The sequence below is a fragment of the Carassius gibelio genome, chromosome B1 (genome assembly GCF_023724105.1).
Source record: "Carassius gibelio isolate Cgi1373 ecotype wild population from Czech Republic chromosome B1, carGib1.2-hapl.c, whole genome shotgun sequence".
NCBI lineage: Eukaryota > Metazoa > Chordata > Actinopteri > Cypriniformes > Cyprinidae > Carassius > Carassius gibelio.
In genome coordinates this window covers 28098534-28115942 of record NC_068396.1, presented here as the reverse complement: position 1 = coordinate 28115942, position 17409 = coordinate 28098534, and the positions used below count along the sequence as shown (strand labels likewise).

The window sequence follows — 17409 nt, the reverse complement described above, 5'->3', positions numbered from 1 at the left end:
TTAAAAACAAACAATCCATTAAAAGTTCAACTGACAAAAACATGAGCTTTATAACAACCCAATTTGCAGAATTACAGAAAACACATTTTGAGTCCTCTTCAAAGCTTGACAGCTATTCTTTTCCTCGTTTGCTTTCTCTGTACCATTTCCATGGAAACCGTAGCTTCATATAAAGGCACAGGGTCCTCCAATTGCGGCCTGTGCAGAAACGACAGTCAAATTCAACAGCCTTTCACACTTTATCTGTATTACAAACACGGCCCACATACGTTCAGTTTTTTGGGTAATTCTTACTCTTTTTGTACAGACTCTCCTACACAAAGTCTGTTTAGTCTCACCTGAAAGTCCCTGTGCAGAGTTTATCCATCACATCTTTCAGGATATCTGAGAGAGAGAGAGCAGACTAAAGGCAAATAACCCAGTTACAAACAGGAAACCATGTGTCCTATGTTGTTGACAAGGTCGTTCCAGTAGCCTGAGGACACTGGGAGAAAACCCTGAGGTCTCAAATACATCAAACTGTCATGGACTAGCCATATGCACACTCAGGAACCCAGTGACCTCATTGCAACATATAGCGCTTTCACAAAAAAATGCCTCTGATACCATCTAGTCCGATCTCTTTTCTGCATTCCACTGGAGTAAAGCAGTGTTTTGTGTAAAGAATAAGGCCAGAGGCATTTTGATGCGTCTGTGTTGAGACTTGCCTTCATGGCAAGTAACATACGAAACAAAATGTGTCTTCTGTATAAGACACTTTAGATAAAAACATCACCTGCTTAATACATTAATACAAATTAAACCAGTCTGAGCTGATGAACAAAGATGAAGCTTGAATTGTTTGTAATACAACCGGACCAATCAGAAGGCAGTGTTTCCTTCAAGACTAATGTAGTTTAAAGTAAAAGATACGAAGATATCTGCCCTGCTTGGCACGGGACGTTGTCCACACCTCGTCATTAAGGAACGAGAGAGATGCTGCTTTCAGGAAGAGAATGTGGCTGTCAGGAGGGTCCAGCTTGGAAAAAAAGAAAATAAAAATGATTTCATTAAATGTATGTGTAAAGATCGATTCCGCTAGCCAATATTTGATTGATATAATGAGGACAAAAAAGAAAATGCTGAATGTTTAGGTGTACAGAAGAGATTGTTTGAATATTTCCAACCTGTAAGTGTTGTTCTGTGGTGACCCAATGACCTCCAACTGAAAGAAGGGTCAAGAGGTCATGTTTATGTGGGCACTGCCTCTGTGTTTCTGGCTCCTCATCATAGAGTCTCACTGTTTGAAAAAAAATCAGAGACCGCTGATTGAAAATGAACATGTACGCCATTTGAACATTTGGGGTCAATACAATTTTTAAAAATAAAAATACATTTCTTCAGCAAGTAAAGGCAAGGTCTGTGCTTTTATGTCAATTGTTACAAAAAACTCAATTTCAAATGAGTGCTTCTCATTGTATCATATTTGTATGACGTTTCCACAAAAAATATCAAAGCAACTATATTTATTTAATAAATAAGCAGTTTCTTCAGCATATTTCAATAGTTTCTAAAGCATCATGTGACAGTAAAGAATGGAATAAAGGCTGCTGAAATGTCAGCTTTGCCATCACAAGAATTAATGGCATTTTAAAACATTAAAATAAAACAAAATGTAAAAAATTTCACAATATTACTGTTTTTACCGTAGTTTGATTAAATAAATGCAGCATCCGTGAACATAAGAGACTTCGTTCAAGAGCATTAAAAATATTACCAACAACATTTTGCAACACAATAAATTAATATTGCTTAATGGACAGAAGATCAGTATTAATATAAATCATTAAAAGCACATATGGAGACGTCTTTGTTGAAATGGTTACAAATGTCATGTAAAGTGATGGTAAACCTCCTGAATCAATGATGATGTCCACTCCAAGACCTCCAGTTTCTTCAAGACACGAGTCGACCAAATCCTCCTTTGAGTCCCACACTCCGATCACTCGAGCTGAAGGAAGAGACACAATGCTCACAATAAATCCTAACAACATTGATTAAGCCTATCGAACTGAGAGTGAATATACAGAATGACTATTCTCAAAGAAGCTTATGTGAATATGTTAGCCTGAATGAATACTTCTAGAAGAGACTGCTGCCATAAAGAACTTACCCAAAAGTGATTCCTGCACACCTTTAGCAAGTGCAAGAGGCACAAGGAAGAAACAAGATGAAAAAGAAAGTCAAATAGCAAAGCAAGAAATAGCACAAGAAGATGCTCAAGGGAGAAGTGGAAAGATGAGAAAGGCACTATCAGAAAAAGTTTGGCAATCAATATGAGTGAGTTTAAAGAAAGACAAATGAAATCGGTTTTGATTTCCAGAGCACTTTGAAAACTTTGAACTGCCAGCATTACAACACAACTTTGAAATATGAGAAAATGCCCTCGGCAACAATCAAAACTTCGATTTCTACTTTGGATTTTAGACGTTCCACTTGTACATAAAATGATACCAGTGTGAAGCTTTTCATAAGCTCAGGAAAGAAGTCCACATTGCGTACCGTAAATATGAGAGGAATACTTTACAAGAGATAACAACTGAAGATTAAAAGGGAGTTGCTTCATTTAGCATTTCAGTTTGTTTGGAGTTCATCAAGGATTTTCAGAACAACTCATGCAAAGTGTTTGATAAATCTACACTGCCAGTGAAGGGCATAGTCAATCCAAGATTGAACTTCATGAGGAAAATGTCTTCAGTGTCATTCCTCTCCACAATGCTTCACTTCAGCACTCACCCACACTCGGACGGAGCTCTTCCAAAAACTTCTGGTCCTCTGGAGACAAAGCTGTAGCCAGGACTTTCACACCGTGATAGTGGGCGAGCTGAATGGCCAGAACTCCAAAGGGCTGCATGCACACAAAACAAGAAGCTAATGATAATAATTTGAGATTAAAAGAAGGGGAACCAAATAATGCTCGTAGAAAAACCATGTTGATTCCGATGTTAGAAAATACCTAAATCATAACAACAAAATGCATTTTCAAAATATCAGAATGACAAAACTGACCAGATTCAACAAATATATTCTACTCTTCAAACATTTGGAGTCACTCAGTTTTTATTTTTAAAAGAATTAAATACTTTTATACAGCTAGGATGCATTAACCCATTAACTGTCACCCCGTCCCGAATACGGGACGCCTTACTATATTACAAGCAAATCTAATCTAATCTTGACAAACTATATATCGTTGGAAAGGTCTAAGACTCCCAAATATATATTTTACCAATTTTTTTTTGTTTTGTTTTGTTAAAAATGTAGGAAAATTAATAGATTAATTTATGACAAGAGTTCACCCTCAAAAATCTAAATTATAACAGGAGTTTTGACCTTTGTTTAAAAAAAAAAAAAAAACTTCTTTGTTGCCTTTTTCTCTATCACATTTTAGAAATCATCAGAAATGATATATCAACTGAAAACTTTAAATCTCAAAATTCATCATTTAAAAACCATTTTAAAATCAGACATTGCATTACCATGTAAATGGTACATCAATATCATGTTACAAAATGTTTTCAGTCAAGAATTATAAAAATTTAGGTTTGTATCATGCACATTCAAGTCTATCTTCAAAAACGTGTGACAGTGACCTATAAAAGTGACAGCAAATATTATGTTACTGTCTTTCCATTCTGAAAATAGCATCACAGTTTCCACAAAAATATTAAGCTGCACAACTGTTTTCAAAACGTATCATCATCAGAAATGTTTCTTGAGCAGCAAATCAGCACATTAGAATGATTTCTGAAGGATCATGTGACACTGAAGGCTGGAGTGAAAATTCTTTGCCATCACAGGAATAAACGACATTTTAAATGCATATTAAAATCCCAAAGTTATTTTAAACTGTAATAATATTTAAAAAATATAAAAGCCACAATATTAATGTAATAATTATTTTAAATAAAAAAAATAATGCAGCCTTGGGGAGCATAAACTTGTTTCCAAAAAAAAAAAAAATTCTGAACAGTAGTGTATATACAAATAGGAGGCAAGAATCAAGAAGGTGTTGCCCTTTTGACCTCTGCACAGATACCTACACCTGCCCCATCCAGCACCAGTACAGTCTGACCCACAGCCATCCGAGCCAGTGTGTGGAGAGCAGTGTAAGCCCTGAGACCGTCTTTAATTACTGCTGCAGCTTCAAACCAGCTCACTTTCTCAGGCTTCTGAACTGTTATTAAAACAGAAGCATATGGGAAATACAAAAGGTAGTGCATCTTTAAGGAACTAGGTAGGACTAATGTCTATAATATTATAATGTGTGCAATACCTAAATTATATTCATCCGTAACCACAACAGAACAAAGGCCAGACTGCTCAGCCTCCAGAGGAAGAATCCCTGAGAAGACATGCAAATGTTTATTTGATTATACACATATAAAGAAGACTCTGATAAAAATGACCGTCTCATAAAGTTCTTACCAACAACCTCATCATCTGGCTGGAAAAAGGTCACTTTGGGTCCAACTGGAAAATGATCACATCAGATTTCTCAGTCAAATTTATTTGATTAATAATAATAATAAGTTTTATTTATAGAGGCTTTCCAGAGCTCAAGGAAACTTATTTAGTTATTATTATTTACACTTATTATTTATTTGATTAGATGGTAAATGGTAATGGTGTCAAATATACAAGAAATTATGTAAACCTTGAAGAACAACCCCAGCAATCTCCCTTCCGACTGGGACAAGTTCTTTCTCAAGCTTGAGGTCCTCATACAGCTGAAAAACAGATCATGAATGCAAATATTCAGAATAAAAGTGAAATGAGGGTGTTCTTTGCCTAAAAAATTTCCATGAGACACATGCTTTGAGATTTGCTAATATATATCCAGTTGCTTTTCTTCAGGTCATTCACAACAAATCCCCAGATGTTGTTCAAGATCTTGTTGACTGTTAAATTACCTTAAAATCAACTGGACTTAGTGCACAGCTTTTCACTTGAACTTTGACCTGATGGTTGCCAATGTTAGTGGGTACATTCTGTGAAAGAAAACAACAGACATCATGCAATTAGTACGAATGGCTTACTACAAATTTCTCCAGGAAACTGTGGATATGTAAATGCATGCAACAGAAAATGCAAAAGCATGATCATGTACTCTCACCGTCTCCTGTGAGACAAACTTTACAACACCCTGGTCTCCTGGTTTGCAGTAAAGTCCCTTCATAGCAATTCTAGCTGTTCTGTAATCAGATGAAAGATTAACATAGGCAACAGCAACAAGCTGAACTGAATACTGTATTAATACTATTATAATAATATGCAATAACAGAACACTCTCTAAAGAAATTCACCACATTTTGTGTGTGAAATTTGCACTTGAACTGTGCAAGATAAATAATATAAGATCCAAATCATGCAGAATACGATTGCATACCAACTGAGCAATATCCCTATCGCGATTCTCTGTTTAAAGCATCAAGATCGGTGTTTTAATATCTTCTTATGTTATGATATTTAATATTTTTGCATGCAGGAGTATTTTAGAATCTCACAACACAGAGACGACTGCGGTAGTGTTTCGTTCATTTCCTGCACGTGACTCCTCCTCCTGTGTGACGTAGGTGGAGTAGAAATAGAAACGCATAGAAGGGAAGCGAGATCATCTCACAGCACAATCCGATGTGAGGGATTAGGTTAGATAACCACTTATTTATTTCCACTAAATATACGTCCACAGTGAATATATAGAGTCCGAAGTAAACGAAATAATATCAGTTAATTTTAAATCAACAAATAATGAAATGTAAAAAACAGCAGCAGTAACGTCCTGAGAAGTCGATGGGCTCAGTTTTCTGAATCGTAAACGAATCATTATAATAAAGTGCTCCTATCATGGATTTTTATTATTATTATTACCTTTCCTGTAGTGTGTAACACAGCTCCACGTGAATGAAAACATTCTGCAAAGTTTTAAATCTGACTGCACACTATATAAAGTTATTGTCTCTCAAAAGAAAGAGTCGACTCTGAATCATTTAAACGAGTCGTTTTTAAACGAATCCCAGATCAGTGATCCCAAGCCGTTTCATGTTGACGTCAACATCAAGGGGCAAGGAAGTCGACCGGAAGTTGAAGTCGGGTGGGGGCTGCCATCTTTTAGCAGAACTTCACTTGCGTTAGCATTCCCATTGACTCCCATTCATTTTGGCGTCACTTTGACAGCGAATAACTTTACATCTGAGGCGTTTGAAGACTCTGTTTGTCCATTATTTATTTCTAAAGATACACGACAATGTATAAAGGGCTCCATTACCTTCTATGCTACATTATGGCCCCGTATAAACAGTTTTTGTAAAAAATAGGCTAACAATTGCGTCATAACCACTCGGCTCTCTGTCGCATTACCGTACAGACAGGAGGAGAAGCTCGCAGGCAATTAACTTAATATGGCGCACTGGCGTTACATTTTAAAATACTATACAAAATAATTAATCAGAATACTTACTCCTGCTCACTCACGACAAAGAACTCCCCGCTCAAGCTCGCCGTCTCTGCAAGATTAACGATGGCTGTTTTGCACGCACAGCCACTTAGAAGATTTACATCTGGCAGACAGGTTGCTGACGTCGTCAAGCTTCGTTTGAGTCTGCGCGTCAGAAACGGAAGTGCTAAAAAACGCTAAAACTGGGCTTCATTTGTCTCAATTGAGTTCCAATGGGGTCGCTGTGTCCATTTCTTTTACTGTCTATGGTCAACATGAAATATTAGCATCTTGTCCGCCCACTTTCTTTTGGAGTGGCTAAAATAGTGGTTAGCCCGGTAATGCTGAACAAAAAGCATCACTGCGCTCACAAACGTTGCTTTATAACGCATTACATGCAATGGAAATGAGACCAATACCAATTGAACCAATCACCTCAGATTACCGTAATGCAAAGGAGGGGTTTGGGAAAATGAATCTTTGAGCGAATTAAGTCGTTGAGCAAAAATAAAGGTAAAAAATAAATGCATATTATAAGGTGTTTATTTGACCTTGCATGCATGTCAATGTAATACTCCTGTAAAGGATGATATTAAATGAATGAGCGTTCAAGCGATGTTTCTTCACCGATGCTTTATCATGAATGAATACAAATGATGTGAATTGCACATGTGCATAGTCTCACACTTATCAACAGTATATTCACAAATGCATAGTATCAACACAGTATTGACTTAGATGCTGTTACTGTAACCACAAATCACAATTTATGACACAAGGCCAGGTATGTAAATAGGTCCACTCGACTACATAGTCTTCTCTGGGCGTCATGCATACATATCAGTGAAAAAGCATGAAATAAACTCATAACAGAAGGAATAAGGAATAACAACATATATAATGAATAAAGTATAACATGAAATGCATATAACAGTACATGTATTTTACATCCGTGTCCTAATAACCAGCGTGCGATCTAATCACGGCACATTTATGCTAACCATGTGCTCGGATTTGATGGTTAACATTAGACCAAGTTTATGAACATATCAATCATATGCATCTCGAAAAACAAACAGTATAGAGAACAGCCTTTCTTACAAAACGATTAAAGCAGTGATGGTGTGTCTTGTGTACATTTTATACCTGTAAAGGATGATATTAAATGAATGAGCGTTCAAGCGATGTTTCTTCACCGATGCTTTATCATGAATGAAGCATATCGCGAGAACTCCCGCACGCAGTGGCGCGCACCTTTTCATTCAACCAATCACACACATCCATCTCCAGCTGATAATATGCATATTAAATCGGAACGATAACTCTTATGAAAAATCCCGAAATAGTTGCAACATGTATTTTGATTAACACAGCATTTATAATATGATAGAAATTATATAAATAAAATATAAATCAAGGAAAATGGATATTGCCACATGAAATATACACAAGAATAAACTGAAAATAATTATAATTATGACAATTATTCAGGATACCACATCAACCTGTAGTTGGGGACACCCAAAACCAAAATATGAACCTTTCATCACTCATAATAGGGGGATTTTAAAATTAATCTGTTTGAATATGTCAAGGCCATTCTCCAGTCAACTCTCACGTGAAGCACGGACTGCTTCGTAATTAGCCGAGAATTAACTGATTTTAAGAGCAGAGTGTGCTGATTAAGAGACACTTAAGAGTAACTTACTTTAACAACCATATGAATATTACAAATAAAACTACTGAAAATATGCTTTCTACTTTATATCTATGGTGATTTTGTATTATTATTTCCATTCCATTAATGTAGACGCATCTAAATCTACAAACAGTCTAAATAGTAGTCAGCACATTGAATATTAGAACACTACGGACTTTCTACTGGTTTGGGCCCTGTTTTCATATAGTCTTTGTTTGGGCCGCATTGCGCCCCCTGTCTGCAGTGAACGCGCAGACACGGATGCCTGAGTGACGTGGGCACGTTACATTTTCCCCCTTTTGACTTCACTACAAGCGAAGCTGCAAGGAAAGAAACGAGGAGCCAGAAGGAGCAACGAATTAAGCCTGGAATTGATCTCGCACGTTAAAAAAAAAGGACAGAAGCGTCCTCCTCCTGTCATTCCATGCTCCTCTAGCGTCTTCCCTCACACAGTTCAGGAGATATAATGGAAACTGAATGATGAGGTAAGAGGGGTTGTGTGTCTCGGGCCGATTGTCCTTTTGACAGTGACTGCGGCCGCTGCATTTCAGGGCGCGCGCTGCTTGCGAATTTACGTTACCAGTAACGTTTAGCGCAACGCAACGGTCACTTCAACGGTCCTTTCGGCTCGGTAACTGTAATAATACCCTCCTCTAGTCGTTTATTCATGAAATGAGGCCTCTGTAAGCTCTCCTTCCACGCAGAGATTGCAGCTAAAGCTCAGCTCTGATTTACTGGAGTAACGTTAGTTAGCACACGGCTAACGGTTGCTGCTGTATTATTATTAACTGACAGCAGGGTAAAAACTGGATTTCTGAGGTAAAACTCACCGATCTAGAGGACTCTCTGGACCTCGAGAGGGCTGAGGTAATGTGTGTAGGGTGTAGTAACAGTGAGTTAGCCAACTGTGTGATGTTATTGCATACTAATGCAATATCTCCGCACATGGCTGAAGGTCTCATCTCTACATATTTTAGTTTTTTACTGTTACTTTTCCAGCCCAGTCAGTACACGTGTGTTCATGCTGGCCTGCAGAAGCAGTGGTTATTATCCCGTGATTATGTCTGAAGGAAGGTGATTAAAAGGTTCAGGGTGCTTTGTCTTAAAGCCACTATCATATAAACACTGTCTGATTTGGGGGTCGGGGGTTTACAAGATCTTATGACCAATGCAGCTGGAGCCATTTGGTCCGGGTCAGTCTGGTTGTAAACCAGGTTCGGTCCTGGTTTATAAAGGCACTCCTTGATCACAAGACTAAAGTGTAACGTTACAACCTACTTTGGCAGCTGTCCTGAGAAATACTCTTAAAATGTGATTTCACAATAAATGATACAAAATCTTAAGTTGCTAGGATCTACAAACATATTCCAAGATGTAGGCATCTGACTGAGCGCAAATTGATCTAAATATCATCATTAACCTGATTATTGAAGATGTGTTTCTGTAATTTACTGGTTAAATGTACAATATTATTGAAACATTAATCATAAGTTGGTCATATTGTGATTTTAAAAGTATAAACACGTTAATTAATTAAACAGATACTCCGGTTTCTAGAAACCTAGAAGTCATTTTATGGCAACCTTCAGAAAACCCACCATCAATGAATCCAGTCAATTTATATTTGCCTGTAGTTAAACCACAGTAAATCTGAGTAATATCAGATAGTGAGTGATATTTTATTTTACTAGTAGTTTACAAGTATTTACTGTTATTTTACCTAACTTGCAGATGAGTGAGAATAAAGGGGTTGATGAGATTGCCGTTTTAAAATGCCTGGAATTCAGCATAAAATGTAAAGAGCGCCTTCATTATTTCCAACCCTACAGAGTATGAACGGATGATCACACTTTGACATATCGATCTTCTTTTAGTCACACTTATTCATGTGATATGAATTCTTTCACTAGACTTGACCTTTGAAACACAACGAAAGCTTGTTTCCGGTCTTCCACATTGGCATGTGTATAAATGGAAAAGTGCAGTTTGCTTGCTCCTTCAGTTTGTTCTTAATTACATTTATTTAGGATTTTTCCAATGGCTGTTGAGCATGTAAATGTATTTTTCAGATGAAAATTTAATCAGAAAATGGCCTTTAATCTGAAAGTGATATTCATGTAAATGTTGTGACGCTCTCAGCCTGGTTTAGATGAGGATAATGGAGCATTTGAAAGCCTCTGTTTTAAGTGCAGGCTCAAGAGGAGCTTATTGTTAGGCTGTTCAGTTCATGAGTCATTAGAGACAGTTTTTTGGCAACCTCAAGTTTATCTGGCCATTTTCTCTCTTTCATCCATAGATTCACCATTTTCTATTCCCCATCCCCCATAGGAGTACAGCAAAGATTTAGTCTGGGGTGTGAGATAAAAGAGATCTGCAATCCACTGTGCACCGTGCGGTCTCAGCAGGATGGATGATAGGCCAGCTATGTGTGTGTGTGGGTCTGCTCTTTTTTTTTGTTCATCGCTGATATGCGCGCTGCCCTTTTGCTGCTCACTTTGAAATTTGTTTCTCTTTGTACGATCGTTGGCTCAGAAGCAGCTTTTTGTCTAGATAATTAGGTTAACAGGAAGAGCGAGGGACCCTCAGTCTCTCAGCCCAGTGGTCTGCTTCAGTAGGCCTGAATAATTTCAGTCATTCCTGTCTGCTTTTTGCTAAACAAATTGTCAATGGGGGTATTTAAGTGTATTTGCTTTGCTGCTGGATTTAAACTTTGAGTTTATAACTTGTGTATAGGCCTACATGCATGGAGAGCAGGGACGATGATTTTTGAAATGCACAATTAAGGTGAAATAATTGGGGATGTGCGGGTCCAGTAAATTATAATAGATTAATTTTAAAGCGTTTCTGGGCGGAAACTACATTTTTACCTCGGTCAGTTATAGTGGACTCAAAAATGACCGCACGAAAGACGAGCAAGATGTGGAATTACTTTGAATTAGAAGGAAACTGAAAAGTTTTGTGTAAACTCTGTAATGTCAAATTGGCTTACAGGAACTTTACTGGAGTGATGCGTAATCATGTTCAATACAGGCACGTAGGCGTTCGCTTTTACTTAGAGGCTAGGGCTGGCCGATATATCGAATATTAGTGATAATATCTTAATAATTCTGATGACGATGTAAAATGTAAAAATATCGGGAATATTGAACATTACAAATTCAAGCATACTTTCTCAAAAGAACATGCCGAATGAGAGCGGTTGCCAGATAACAAGAGCTTAAATCCCCGAATCAGAGCTTCGCTGTTACAAGGATACATTTTCTGCCCGGTGTTTGCTTATTTTAAGGAATCTGGCAACCATGCGCACGTGCTTACTCTTCATAGCGGATGGGATGATCTTAAAACACTAATAAGCTGGAGTTTAGTGATTTAATGAAAGCGTCGTTCAGCCGGTCAGTGTTCTGTCATTATTGTTTGCGATTGTGATCACTGAATAAATGCACTTACTCGACCGCTGATGTTTGAATAGAGAAACATAGACTATGGCCATTTGGAATTACTATTAGGGAATTTCACTGTTATATTTACCAGTTTTCATAATAGAGAGAGAGAGAGTGCAAAAGTCTTTGGTATTCATTTATATATATTTTTATATGTAAGAAATAGCTACGTGCTTCAGCAACTAGCTCCCCATCTAAGAGGGTTTTTAGTGTCAGTAGGAACATAGTTTCATGCCACAGAGCTTCTCTTAAAACCACAGTTGACAGACTTGTGTTCTTAGCTAAAGAACTTGTATTTTATTTTTTTTAATAAAATACTTATCCCAGTTGCATAGTTTAAATTGTGAATTGCATGCACAAAAAAGTTGACAATGCACTTTCTGTACTTGTTTTGCACTGCTTCAGTTACATATAGGCCTACATGTGTTCATTTAACAATATTGAGACCCTATTAGAGGCTAGCCAACGCCTTCGATAATGACCTTGATAAAGCGTAGCTTGTCAGTGAATTATGTTTCTGTATAACTGCCGCTCCATTTGAAAGCAAGTGATGGGGATTTACCGCTTATCATGGAACCGGTTTTACTGACGAAATGCACATGATCATATCGTCGATATACTGTCCAGCCCTAATTTTAGTTCATAATTTGTTATTGTTGTAAACACCGTTTTCTATCAATATTTTTGCTGATTAGTTATTAAAGTTAAGTATTATTTTGCATTTTATCTACACTGTATTGATTAGCCATGAATCTTTAATCTGGCTATGTGTGGCATTTTTGCACAGACCAGTGACTATAACCTTCTAATATTGGACAGAAGTATAACGATACATACTCTCTTCTGGAAGCTTTTATATTATATTATATTTAGTCTAATGGGTGATTCATTCTGTTCCAGGCTGAGATTCTGCTCCGACAAAACCGGTAAAATCCATTGAAGATGTACTGTCTGCTCTCACTGTTACAGCTACCTCAGCTGCAGAGAAAGCTCTTCTGCTTCCGTGTTTATGACCTTTCTTAAACGCTTCAAGATGGAACCGAACAAATGAGTCGAAATCTGATTTTGGACTGAGTTTTTGTGTCTGTTTAGGCAAGCAGGTTGGGATACTGAATCTTTACTACCCTAGCAATGTGAAACAGCTTCAGCATGTTTTAAAAGATCAGTGATGATGAAAGCTCAGGGTTACATTTCATTTTAAGCTAGATTCATTGCTCTGCATGTGTCTGGACTGCATTACATTTGGGTGGCCTGCAGAATGTCTGTTTTGTTGAGTGGTGAATGGAACAGTTGGGGGGGGTCAGTGGAACCGTAAGCATCTCTGAATATCATTGGAACGCTGTACGACTCTTTGCAGTGTACGACTCTTTGCAGTATGCTGCTCTTCTTAAATTGCTGTTATTTCTGGTACCGTATCAGGTATTGATGTTTAGGGGGTTAAAATTGTATTAATTCTGCCACCGTTCAGGCTCAAATGACTGCTTGTGCATTGAAAGTGACCTGTGGGTAGAAGTTCAAATACACTGTTTACTCTCTGCTTATGTTCTGCAGTCGCAGCCAAACGTGGTCCAGGAAAGACTGTTGTGCCTTTGTGAGGAATGCAAACTTGTGTGGGTGTGTTTGGCTGAGTTGTTCACGTAGAACCCCAAGCTTTTTTGAAAGGAATGCAGACAGGAGTTTAAGTGTGATGTTAACACTGTTAATACGCACACTCTCTAGTTTGGCCCTTGGCTCTCATGTCACCTGACTAATAAATCCACAGCTGGATGTGTTTGAGTGTGTCTGTGTTTGTACATGTTTTTTTTTTTCATAGTGTCTTCATGGGGTTCAGCGAGTAGAGTAATCTTGAGGAAAATGTATCAACACACTCCAGATATTTATCATAAGTATTGATATCATTCAAAAACATGTTTGTTTTATTAATTAATAATATTTCCAACTATTTCCTAGATTAGGGATGTGTGAGTAAATTCTGCTGCATCTTGTCAAAATTGGAAATCCAAGTCATTTACATTTTTTCCACGTTTATGTTTTGCCTTATATTTTTATGACAATTTACACTAGCACTGAAGTGTATAGAGAATACGTTACAAATTACTGCCATGTTAATGGTACATTTAGTGTATATCTGGAGCAGAAGACAAAATCATTTCACCTAAGAGCTTGCAGGCATTTGTTTTCTCGGTGTAAAGCAAGGTGAGATAGGCTATCATTTTGACATAGAAGAAAACAGACAAGTTAAAAGAGTCAGTACCAAAATTTCCATTTTAACAATTAAATAAGTTGTGGCTCACACCCCTGGTCTAGATATAGATATAAACTGCTACATTTCCACTGAAAGTTGTCTTGGTGTTCAAACACATTTGGTCTGTCAGGCAATAAAAACTTACATTGAGGAACCGGAGCCTTCAAAAAAGTCATAGATGTCCTGGTATTGAGTCTTTTCAGGAGATAAGTTAAACCAGTTGTGATTCCAGAATAAGTTAAATCAGTTTGTGGAAGTTCCTCAGCAATGACCTGCCTCAAATTTGACATTTCTGCTCTAGCATCACATTAGGTGTGTTCGCAGTGCTTTCATATGTCTGAAAGAAATGCTGACTCAGACAAAACGTGTCATTGGAGAAGTGATAGTGGCCTTCTGAAAAAAAAATTTAGCTGAAAAAAATATATTAAAAAAATTGGTGGATCACTGATTCAGAAAATACAGGGGTTTTGTTTTATGCTCAAAGGTTTTTTTTTTTTATACTCCCTTTGGAATTCACTCTCTTACACTAATACTGAAAGATTTGTGTACTAATACTGCAGAAGTGTAATTAATCAAAGAGTATGAAAAAAAAGTCTCACCTAGTGTCAGCATTCCTGTTTCCTGTATGACATCACCTCTGTTTGTCTTGCTTCAGTGGGACCTGGATCAGTGAGGCAGGGTGCTCATGAATAAGAGTAAAGCTCAGGTCGTCTAAGATAGTGTTGGGCGATATGGTCATTTTTCAGATCGTCATATCGTCAGCGCGTGAGATCAACGATACACGATACGATCGTGCATGGGTGGAGAAAGAGAGAGACTCTTTGTTCCTGTCATAGCATAACTATTTGGTGTTTTAAACCGCACAGGTGCGTGAGAGAGCCTATAGAATCACCAATAATAAAAAAAATAGACTTTAAAACCTACTGATAAACTAACATTAAATATAAAAATAATGAATTTAAAACAGCTAGTTCATATATTGTCATATTGCGCATCCGGTGACAAATCTGCCGCATCTGCGCACAGAAGTCATCAGTCTAAATGTTCTGCAAAATCATTCAACAGGGAAAATCAATAGAAAATTTCATTTAAAGTCCAACAGTTTAACACTCATATTGGACATAAACGAACACGTTAAATATAAAGTATTCAAAACCGGTAAGTTGATATATTTGTAGAAAAGTTGAATTGAACGGATGCATCAGTCATACATCACTCCGGACCGCGCGCCTCATGATGAGACCGACGCACTGCCACAGAAACAAAACTGAGATGCATTCTAACATAACTGTGACATTAAACTCAGTTAGTGAGGGCTCGTTTAAAATATTGCACATATACAGGCCATTCAGATTACTTGTTAAAGTGCAATTAAATACCTTCTATCTGCAGACAATGTACGTCTGTTTATGGATGGAGACTTTGTAACGGCCAAAGCTATGTATTTTGCATGCATCACATTATAGTGAGGTGTGCATGAAAATAATAACAAGGCAGCACTACACAGTGTGTGTTATAAGTTGCGTGATCAGTCTTTAAGAAAAGGACTACATGAGAACCACTATGGATAAGTTCGCTCTGCCGCCTTGTTATTATTTTGTCCTTACTTTATTTGAAACGCCAAGAAAGAGTTCATCTCTCATGAATGAGAAGAGCGCGTTGCCATGTACCAGCCATTAAATGTGTGGGACACCAACTCCTCGTTTTTCTATCTCTTTCATTTCATGGATTTAACAAGTTATCTGAGTCAAAGCATTACAACTTCTTCAATGACTAAGTTACAGGCTCTAATCCTCTTTTGCATACGTGCACGCGCGTGTGTGTGTTTTTGAGATGCGGTGCTGAAGTGAAATAGCTGGGCAGTTTGATAGCCGAATTATAGTTATTATTACCTATTATAAACTAATACATTAATAAGAGAATGAGCCTAATATCGTCTTGACTATCGACAGAGAAATCAGCTTATGTCGATATCTCTGACTATCGTCTATACACGATTCTATCGTCTATCGGCACAACCCTAGTCTAAGACGTGCAGATCTTCTGAAAGCGTTTGTTTGTTTATTTGTGTTTCTAGTGTGTTCTGCAGAACATTTCCCTTTCCTGGTCTTTCATTCAGAATGGCTGTGTTCGAGAGTATTGTCCCTAGGAAAAGCTTGATTAGAATCAGAAGAAGGGTGACAGGAAAAAGTAGGTCAGATGTTCAAGACACACACACACACACACACACACACACATATGGTCATTCGCAGGGCTGTGACGAGGGCCGGTTCTTCTGTGTGACAGTGTCACTAGCGTTGCAGTGTTTGACACTGTGCTCTACCAGTGAGAGAGAGCGTGTGAGTAATCGGGGAACTGGATGTTTTCAGTATTGAGTCAAGCTCTCTGTGAAGGGCTTAGTCCTCCATCTTGAGAGATACCCCACTGCTTCAGATTAGACCTCAGACAGTACAAACACACCCTGGAGCCAGTGCTATTCAGACATAATGGATTTCTGCAAATAGTATGTTCACAGTAAAACAAGGAAAGTTTGCACGGTATAGAAATTGCTTCACAAATGACATAGCTTATGATGCTTAAGATTAAGGTTGCACAATTAATCGAATTTCGAATTGCAATTACAATTATGGATTCCACTATTACGTAATCGTTACAAGTGGCAATTAATCGCTCTGTGTACTTAAGATGCGTTATTTCTTTCTACATGTTATCATGAGTGTTTTCCCCATTATTTTAGTTTTAGTATAACATTTATAATACCATTCATATTTTTACTTTTTTATAATTTAAAGTAAAAATATTTTGTATATTAGTGTATTTTAGTGCCAACTCTAAAAGTTCTGTTGATCATGAAACTGCTTCACATTCTGATGTCAGATGTATGAAGTGCAAAACGAAGCATTTTTGTGAGTCTGCAGGCGGGGCATTGTGATCGGGTGGTCAGAGTGATGCAACGTGAGTGTGAAACATCATGATTTCCTCACACCTTCAGTTTCTGCACTGCTCTCTGCCAGCCCTTCTGAAGAACAGACATTAAAATCATATCTGTTTTCATCATCTTTTATTTCCAATATGTTGTAATCTGCTATTTTTCCATAATTCAATTGCTGTACTACCAGTATCCTCTCACACCTTTAATATCATATTTTAATTTCTAGCCTTGCTAAATGAAATATGTAATTGTCTTTTCCTTCCCTATAGTGACATATCTTAGTGGAAACAATTTAGGATGGAATGGTTTTGTTGTTCGTTGGTTGGATTTTTAAATCATTGTCATTTACCAATTTTGCTGTGATCTCATGGTACACACGTCATCAGAGTCACAGAAGAAAAAGGGATGTTCTTTTTATGTAAAGAATACAAAGACACGTTTTAAATAATAATGATAGCACAGATAAATCATTTATAAAGAAAACACTGAAAACATTTTTTGTACTACATACAGTATAACTACAACATATTTTCCCAGTGACTGGATTAGCAAGTTTATTTGAGTTTTATTTGTAAAAAATCTTTCAGTTTGTGTTGTGATTGGACCATGCAGAGACAG

At 37.3% G+C, this 17409-nt stretch overlaps 2 protein-coding genes across 6 annotated transcripts in view; one reads left to right on the top strand and one right to left on the bottom strand.

The window, feature by feature from the left end:
• Nucleotides 1-18: 18 nt before the first annotated feature.
• Nucleotides 19-9028, bottom strand: LOC127949741 (quinone oxidoreductase-like protein 1). Of its 4 annotated transcripts, none has more exons than XM_052547251.1 (14): nt 9005-9028; nt 5156-5234; nt 4953-5030; nt 4697-4769; nt 4468-4512; nt 4316-4384; nt 4083-4216; nt 2776-2887; nt 2153-2173; nt 1892-1990; nt 1167-1279; nt 913-1018; nt 339-384; nt 19-198 (listed from the first exon to the last, which is right to left on the bottom strand). In XM_052547251.1, exons 2-14 carry the CDS (start codon nt 5216-5218, stop codon nt 99-101), a joined length of 1059 nt encoding a protein of 352 aa, XP_052403211.1. In that variant the 5' UTR covers nt 5219-5234; nt 9005-9028; the 3' UTR covers nt 19-98. The 4 variants fall into 4 exon arrangements, with proteins under 4 accessions (XP_052403211.1, XP_052403210.1, XP_052403209.1 ...); XM_052547250.1 differs by lacking the exon at nt 9005-9028 and adding an exon at nt 5911-6095; XM_052547249.1 differs by lacking the exon at nt 9005-9028 and adding an exon at nt 5429-5602.
• Nucleotides 8465-17409, top strand: part of LOC127949739 (intersectin-1) — a 45430-nt gene continuing 36485 nt past the window's right edge. For both annotated transcript variants that reach the window (XM_052547245.1, XM_052547246.1), the window contains exon 1: nt 8465-8659. The gene's annotated coding sequence lies outside the window, so the exon portion shown is untranslated. The remainder of the gene's footprint in view (nt 8660-17409) is intronic.